A 9,244-nucleotide genomic window follows, 5' to 3' on the forward strand; every position below is an offset into this window, starting at 1 on the left:
AATTCCAACATAATTAATGTACCCTTATTGTAAAGTGTTACCCAATTGGGTTGGGGCCATTGGATGATGTCATCAAGGGTGTGTGCACTACAGGTATGACGACAGACATTAGGAGCCCAAGCAAAGCCTTTTGTGCTCAATAATGCCACACTCTGGTCATGATGAGAAGTACATAGCAGAAAATAATTTGAAACACACACACACACACACACACACACACACACACACACACACACACACACACACACACACACACACACACACACACACACACACGTAAGAAAGATGATAATGTTTCCACCTTAAAAGTACTTGGTTGTTCAATTCTGTAGGCCTGCAAAAGTTGCCCAAGTAGTTGGGAATTAGTTTTATGTTATTAAACGTGGCTATTTATGTCACAACATGTCATGCTGTGTTATACCAAGAAACTGGTTCAGTTGTAGACTAGGTTAACCTTGAGGTAGGCTATATGTAAATCGGAAGAGCCTGTCCTCATCCCCAATATGGATTAGGCACAGACACACACACACACACACACACACACACACACACACACACACACACACACACACACACACACGCGCGCGCACACACAGAGTGCAGTGAAGTAGTGCAGACAAGTAGGGTGAACCTGGAGTGTAATTACAAAAAATGACCACAAGAGGTCAGAAAAGCTCTTATAGTTTGGTAGACCACAAGCCAAGGCATGCATGAAAATCACAAAATAACGTAAATTAATATTTATATATAACCATGCTTGGTCCCCAGATAGAGGAACAGCACGTCTGCCGGGTTCCCTCGGGTGGGTGTGGCAAGGAGGGGGTAAAACTGACACCCAAAAAATGGGATAGATCAGTTGGTGAGGTTACCACTTGGAACCTGTTGTAAATGGCTCATCATAGTCCTCTGATAGAGAAATGACCACTGCCAGACATTTTTAGTGGTGGGTTACCCCCGGCAGACGCCCCCGTATGATGATACCCCCAAAAATGGACTAGATCAGTTGTTGAGGTTACCACTTGGAACCTGTTGTAAATTGTTTGTCATGGTCCCCTGATTGAGGAATGGCCACTGCCAGACGTTTTTGATGGTGGGCGGGACTTGCCAGACATCATTAACTGGGGGGTTAAGAGTGAGCTAGATCAGTTAGTGAGGTTACCACTTGAAATCTCTTGTAAATTGTTCATCATAGTCCTCTGATAGAGAAATGACCACTGCCAGACATTTTCAGTGGTGGGGGACCCCCAGCAGACGCCCCTGTATGATGACATCTCCAATATAGGCTATGTCATTCACATAAGGTTTGAACCAGACATGGTCCAAAAAGACAAATGAGACCACTTTTTTTTTTAGATAATTCCAACATGGAGAAATGATTGGAAGGGTCAATATGTTCATAGAAACATGTTTTGGGTACTTTTTAGGACAAAAATGACTTTAATTTAAATCCGGATAGGAAGCAGTGGGCAGGCTTTCAAAATCAATGCAAAGATGACATGTTTCTGATTTAAAAGAATGGTGGCCAGCATATTTAATTAATATTTACAAAATAATAAACCAATATGTACTATTATGACCAAAGTACAGTAAGTTTTGCAGCTAAAAAATGTCTCTTTCAAAATTGCAGACAATGGAGAAGATCTCCCTTTTCATGTATGGAAATTGCAATTTTCCTAGTCATAATGAATACTTAAATACTTAATTAAATATTCCACAGAGCACCTTAAAGCAATTTGTGGACAAATTGCGCTGATATTGAAGGCCTGTGAATTGTACTAAGAAATTGCAGTACTACATGCACTACTGCACCATTGTATGTTAATGTTAACAGCAATTTGAAATTCCCACTTTCCAGCAGCTCTGAAGATTTAGAATCAAAATACTTAACATAGGCATACACAGCAGCAGGGTGTGTTGCATATTGCAGGTGTTCAGGCCGTTGCTGTGAGGTATAGCATGCACATGTGCAGTTCCATTGGCGTGTGTGTCAGACATCCAATCCAATAGCAAATTCATCCACCCACCCAGGGCCTCTTCTTGTTGATATTGTATACTCTCAGTCAAATGTTCCACAGAGGAGGCGATTTCTGCCATCCACCCAGCCCTTACCTGGACAAAATGAGTAATATGAGAGAATGCTCTGATATGTGAGGATGGGCATATACTTCAATTCAGCATTCAACACCATAATAGTATATTTCATGTACAGAATGTGCAAGCTGGGTCACTGACCATCCACACAGCACCCATCACTGACTTTGTTACTGGTGTATAGAGAGTGAACTACACAAAATTCTTAGGGAGGACATCTGCTGGAACAACCCTTCATCATTGATTAAGCCCACCAATGCCACTGCTTCCTGGGTAAAGTTGAGTGGGCAATTTCACCTTCCATCCATCATGAACATTTGTTCAGCTAGTGCCACTCATTCAAGTTGGCCCATAATGTGCTCTGTGGCAAGTAAGTTTGCTGGGTCCCCTACCAGAGTCCACAGCATGGATGGGATGCCAGGAGACATGCCAGTACACCAAGGGACATGGAGGAGGCCATAGGAGAGTTTACAATCCAGCAGCGGGATACAACAGCAGTGTAGGAATGGGATTGACCCAGAACACAAATCACCCCCCTAAAACAACTGCATCAAGTCTTTGCACTGTTTGCTATGTGCATGAAACCCACTATGTTCTCCAAGATATATCTACTACTTTTATTACTGCTGCTGATAAGGTATGGGCTCTAGTATGTATTTATGGCTGTGGTAGTTTGTCATGATCTTTGTTGTGTACTTAAGGATATATTATTTGCTTGCACAGATAGGCCTACATACACAGCTATACCTATGGAACTGTACTATGTGACTGCAGCTGCATACCTCACAAGAACTGCTTGGGCCCTGCAAAACACACGCACGCGCACACACGCACGCGCACACACACACACACACACACACAATGCGACTGCACCTTTACCTGCAGTATCTCACAATAACTGCCTGGGCCCTGTAACATGCATCACACCATGTCTGTCAGTTAATGTCAGTCCTGTGTATGTCTATGTTGGGGAATTCGGGTAAATTGGGCCACTTTGGGCCATTCACTTATATGCAAAAGTGGCCAAATTTACCTGAATATTATCTCAATATTCAGAACTGCTGGAGAGTGGAAATTTCAAATTGCTGTTAACATACAGTGGTGCAGTAGTGCATATACCGGTAGTGCAATTTCTTCATACAAATCACAGGCCTTCAATGTCAGCATATTTTGTCCATGAATTGCTTATAGATGCTTTGTGTAACTTATTTGGTTGTTTATTTCCCAGAATTCATACTGCCCATTCAAAATATTACCTTTTTATGAATATTAACCACCACCATCAAATTCTAAGTATTCATTATGGCTGGGAAAATTGCACTTTTCATACATGCAAAGGGGGAACTTCTCAATTGTCTGCCATTTTGAAATAGACATTTTTAGCTGCAAAACTTACTGCACTTTGGTCATAATAGTAAATATTGGTTCATTATTTTGTAAAAATGAGTGAAATATTCTGGCAACCATCCTACAAAATGCACTTTTTAAGTCAGAAACACGTCATCTTTGCATTGTTTTTGAAAGCATAAACACTGATTCCTGTTCGGAATTGTGATATCTGTTAAATTAAAGAAATGTTGTCCTAAAAAAGTACTCAAAACATGTTTCTATGAACATATTGACCCTTCCAATTATGTGTCCATGTTGGAATTATCTAAAATGGTTCAAACCTTATGTGAATGACATAGCCTATATTGGGGACGTCATCATACGGGGGCGTCTGCCGGGGGTCCACCACCACTGAAAATGTCTGGCAGTGGTCATTTCTCTATCAGAGGACTATGATGAACAATTTACAAGAGATTTCAAGTGGTAACCTCACTAACTGATCTAGCCCACTTTTTACCCCCAGTTAATGATGTCTGGCAAGCCCCGCCCACCATCAAAAACGTCTGGCAGTGGCCATTTCTCAATCAGGGGACCATGACAAACAATTTACAACAGGTTCCAAGTGGTAACCTCACCAACTGATCTAGCCCATTTTTGGGGGTATCATCATACGGGGGTGTCTGCCGGGGTAACCCACCACTAAAAATGTATGACAGGGGTCATTTCTCTATCAGGGGACTATGATGAACAATTTACAACAGGTTCCAAGTGGTAACCTCACCAACTGATCTAGCCCATTTTTTGGGTGCCAGTCTTACCCCCTCCTTGCCACACCCACCCGAGGGAACCCGGCAAACGTGCTGTTCCTCTATCTGGGGACCATGCCAGACATCATAGTACCCATAAAAATTGGTAACCTTCCCAACTAGCTAGACCCCCCTGGGCTCCTGGACTATGCTGTTTCGGAGCAGGAGCACTAGGCGGTGATGGAAATATTGCCATTTTCCCCATTACGAGTCAGTCAAGCAAAATCTTGAGTACCAAGCCATTTCATGACTATGAAAAAGTTGCATAGTGTTTCTTTAAACAATGAAATGTGCACTACTTAAATGGCACATAGGTTAACTGTTTAGCAAAAACTGTGTTATATGAATGGGAAATATGTCAAGTCAACAAGAATGTGTTAACACATATGCACAACGTGTCTTTTGCTTTGTTGAAATAGTGATCATGACGACTTTGTGTGAGTCAGTTTAAAAAATTGTGTTAAAGCGATCAAGAAAAACAGTAAAATGGATGAGTCAGCTTATGCCATAGCCTACAACATGCAAACTTTCCAATACAGTACACTATTAAGTTGCGGCATGATTTAATATTGTCATGTCGTACGCCCTTCGCATTATCAATCAGTAAAGAAACGTGATGCTGAGTGTTGCCTAAGCCCCCTAGGAGATGGAAGACGCGACGATCATGGAGTCACCGTGTTGGGATGTGTGTGTGTGTGTGCTCTTTTCCTGAAATGGAGAGGACATTCTTAAAACAACATGGAGAAACAGCATCCCTAAACTAACCTCCAATTTTCCACAACAGAATGACATTTCTCATTGCTTTTATCGCCTGACACATGCGTGTGCCAAGACCAGGGAGTTTGACACATGCACATTGTAATTACAAAATATAGCCACAAGATGTCAGCAGAATTCTTTGGTTTAGAGGACTGCAGGGCATGTCAGAAAATCACAAATAAATTAAGAGCCTTTATAGTGTACAGTCCTTATATGCTTCAGCCCTACATTTGAACATATTTAAACCCACAAAATTACATCGGAAGTTCCATTTCACTCAGTTGTTGAGTGGCAATGGAGACGAGAACAGTAATTTGTCCCATAACTCACAGTGGGAGACCCTGACTGGTCCTTTCAACAGGCCTTACAAGCTGATTGGTCTAAAAGGTTGTTGTTTTGTTTTTTGTTTTTTTACAATTACTGAGGATCTGGTCAAGGTACAGAGGAATTGGTTCATGGTACAGGTATAAACACATGTTTACAACATGCAGATGTTTAACCATTAGATTTGATCTTCCAGATGTCTAGCATTACAGATTGCAGACTCAATTGCTGACACTGACCAGGTTATGCCCATGTGCAAGTTCAGTGTGTGTGCGTGCGTGTGCGTGCGTGTGTGCGTGCATGCATACGTGGGTTGGGGGGGTTGGGTCTATGGGATTTACTTACGGGGTACGAGTACATACTAAAACTTCCAAGCACTAGATGGAAGCAGACATAAGTCTTAGAACATGAGCCTTAAGGTAAATGTGAACATTGTGAAGGTGTGTGGATGGATATTATTGGGTAATTGATCATTTTAATCAATCAAGTAAATTGTTTAGTTACTTGTTTATTTCCAAGTGATCTTCAGTTCAGGCTGCAAAAACTGTTTTAGAGACCAATGCAACAATTTAACTATCTGCCATAGTGTAATTTGGGGAGCAGTACAATTTCGGATATCAATGTTGGAACAGTAAATAGGCTACAATAACAACCAACTGTATGTCATCCCAATCAAACTGAATCTGTGCCCCCCTCCCCCCCACAACAAAGACACACACACCACACACACAGATAGGACAGTTACAGACAGTTGTCCAGGCAGCACTATTGACCAAAACCATTGGTGACTATTGAGCAAAACCATTGGTCCTCACAGGATGTGGGCAAGGGAAACCCCATTTAACCAATCCGTCCGCCTCTAAAGCATCACAAAATAAAATGAGGATCAGTACTGTTTCTTCACACTGGTGCCATCAAGGAAACATGAATGCATTACATTTCACTTAGCTGATGCTTTTATCCAACTTTTTAATCCATTGGTTACAGTCCCTGGAGCAATGTGGGGTTAGGTGCCTTGAAGGTGTAGGAAGAGGTAAGGGTGGGATTTGAACCTGTAACCCTCTAATCCCAAGACCATCTCCCTATCTATGCAACTATATACCATATGAGACAAAAGGCCTTCTTGGAACCATTTCAATTATACTGTACACCGTACGAGACACTAGGCCTACTTGGAACCAAATCAGTAACTTTACTATCTAGAGGATAGGGCCATGTGTGTTTACATGAAATACTGTAAATGAATGGACCTGTCACCATTCAAACAATGAAATGACTTATAATGCAGAACTTCTTGAAACCATTTAATAAGCTTTATTTCTTAGACCACACACATATTACATTTGCAAACTACAAGTCATAATACTGTACAACAATGTCAAAATGTCCAAAACCGAATTGGTGACTCTGCTGTCAGTATGATTTGTGTGTGCATTTGCGTGTGCGTGCGTGCGTGCGTGTGTGTGTGTGTGTGTGTGTGTGTGTGTGTGTGTGTGTGTGTGTGTGTCTTTAATCCGACCATTTCCACGCGCTGTTGTGTGCGTTTGTGGAGCTGTGCCCTGCACAACTCTCTTGCCTAGTTGAACCATGCGGAGCCTGGGCTTGGCTCGTCGTTTTTTCCACCCAACAATTCCCTCACAGACACACAAAGTAGTTGTACTATATTTATCAAAACATTGTACAAGACCTAAATAAAATAAATATGTAGTGACATGTAATGCAACATTTGGTAACTTTGTTTAAAGGGGTTAATTCCGGGACATGGTTGTGTTGAGAACATTTATTGGCTTTGATAAAGATGTAATCACTGAAGCTGAATCTGGTGTCATCAGTGCTCTGCGACAAATGCAGCCAAGTTGAGGCGAGAGACTCCGAGTATTTCCGAAGACGTGATTGCAAATTGATTGGACTTACATAGTACTATCATCTGACAACATTGGTCTGACGGTTTTGAGATTCAGTCGTTGTTGGCACGTTGTTTGGTCGGACTAACATCTCAAGACGGTCGTCCGAAGGCTAATCTTGCTCGGACTCAGGAGCCTGACCCCACAACGGCTGCTTTATGGGCACGATCCTAAGTGCGGAGAGTGTGTTAAAATAGGGGAAGACCTTCTCGTAGAACGGCTCTTTGAGCGTGTGCAGGTGTACGTTGTTTTCAGGGTCGTAGAAGCTGATCTCTCCAGCTCCAAAGTCCAGCCACACCCTGATCCTCGTGGGCATCTTCTCTGGCTTGACCTCAGATGGGTCGAGAGGCGTGCAGCGGGCGTGGTACAGCCCGTTGTTGTTCCACAGGAACCAGCGGCCCTTCTGGGCTGAGAAGTCGCCCGTGCGCTGGGCAGATTCGGCCATGACGCCCACTATCCAGCGCGAGGTGTTACCAACCTCCACCTGTAGCACCAGAGGAGCACAAATTACCCCCAAGGTCATTTCGCAAACCTCCCACATCTCTCTCTCCCACTCTACAGTGTTCTGCTGATGAAGGCTACCCCCCTCCTCTGGAAAGAAGGATATATTTAAAAAGAAATAAAGATGTAGCGTGCCCATTCACTCATTGATGATGACACCATAACAACATCGCTATGTCATAACAGAGAGCATTATAATGTAACAGATTAACATTAAAATTACAATGTTGGTGACATTAAGGTTATAACAGATGCACCAGCGCAAAAGGTATAAGGTCCTATCTCCTAGGTTATAACATAGGTGCATCAGCGCAAAATGGATAAAGTCCTACCTCCCAGCTGTGAATGCCACAGTCGAAGCCCTCGTTTGCCATTACACTGTGGTACAGGTCAAAGCGTTCAGGGTTGTCCTTGATGAAGGTCACCGTCATCAGGTCATCTGACAAGAACAGCTCGGGATGCGCCGTGTTGGGGTTCATCGTCATAGGCACTGCAAAGACACACACACACACACACACACACACACACACACACACACACACACACACACACACACACACACACACACACACACACACACACACACACACACACACACACACACACACACACAAACACAGACAGAAACACACACACACACACACACACACACACACACACACACACACACACACACACACACACACACACACACACACACACACACACACACACACACACACACACACACACACAGTCTACTCGGGATGTGGTCTGTTGGGGTTTAGAGTCATAGGAATACACACAATGTTAAATCATTTATACTACATATTGGCCAAAAGCAGAGAAAACAGGCAGTGTGGAAAAGCTCAAAGGTGCTGTGTGTGTGTGTGTGTGTGTGTGTGTGTGTGTGTGTGCGTGCGTGTGTGTTTGTGTCTGTGTGTGTGAGAGGGTGTGTGTGTGTGTGTGTGTGTGTGTGTGTGTGTGTGTGTGTGTGTGTGTGTGTGTGTGTGTGTGTGTGTGTGTGTGTGTGTGTGTGTGTGTGTGTGTGTGTGTGCGTTTATGTGTGTGTGTGTGTGTGTGTGTGTGTGTGTGTGTGTGTGTGTGTGTGTGTGTGTGTGTGTGTGTGCGTTTATGTGTGTGTGTGTGCGTGCGTGTGTGTTTGTGTCTGTGTGTGTGAGAGGGTGTGTGAGTAGACGCATGCACGTGCATGTGTGTGTGCGTTTATGTGTGTGCATTTGTGTGTGTGTGTGTGTGTGTGTGTGTGTGTGTGTGTGTGTGTGTGTGTGTGTGTGTGTGTGTGTCGTACTAGGTTCAAGAACCGTCTTCATCTTCAGCCATACGAGAAACTGAAGGGTTTCCAGGTGCTTGCTCTGATCACAGCATCTGACAGCCTGTCTGCGTCCTGCTTGGCAAACTGGAGTCTGAAGGAACATTCACAAGTCAGTGCTGCGGTACACACACACACACACCCACACTCACACACACACACACACACACACACACACACACACACACACACACACACACACACACACACACACACACACA

At 43.4% G+C, this 9,244-nt stretch overlaps 1 protein-coding gene across 1 annotated transcript; it reads right to left on the bottom strand.

The window, feature by feature from the left end:
• Nucleotides 1–6,822: 6,822 nt before the first annotated feature.
• Nucleotides 6,823–9,244, bottom strand: LOC134461741 (zinc-binding protein A33-like). The gene is made up of 3 exons (XM_063214615.1): nt 9,003–9,244; nt 8,047–8,204; nt 6,823–7,697 (listed from the first exon to the last, which is right to left on the bottom strand). The coding sequence occupies exons 1-3, from the start codon at nt 9,127–9,129 to the stop codon at nt 7,326–7,328; spliced, it is 657 nt and encodes a 218-aa protein (XP_063070685.1). The 5' UTR covers nt 9,130–9,244; the 3' UTR covers nt 6,823–7,325.

Source organism: Engraulis encrasicolus, chromosome 13 (assembly GCF_034702125.1).
Source record: "Engraulis encrasicolus isolate BLACKSEA-1 chromosome 13, IST_EnEncr_1.0, whole genome shotgun sequence".
Taxonomy (NCBI): Eukaryota; Metazoa; Chordata; class Actinopteri; order Clupeiformes; family Engraulidae; genus Engraulis; species Engraulis encrasicolus.

Excerpts from the sequence above, each read along its gene's own strand:
- LOC134461741 (XM_063214615.1), bottom strand. The coding sequence starts at position 9,129 with ATGTTCCTTCAGACTCCAGTTTGCCAAGCAGGACGCAGACAGGCTGTC. Across the intron at positions 8,205-9,002 it reads GAAGACGGTTCTTGAACCTA|TGCCTATGACGATGAACCCC; the intron begins GTACGACACACA and ends GTGTCTTTGCAG. Across the intron at positions 7,698-8,046 it reads GTGGCATTCACAGCTGGGAG|GTGGAGGTTGGTAACACCTC; the intron begins GTAGGACTTTAT and ends CTGGTGCTACAG.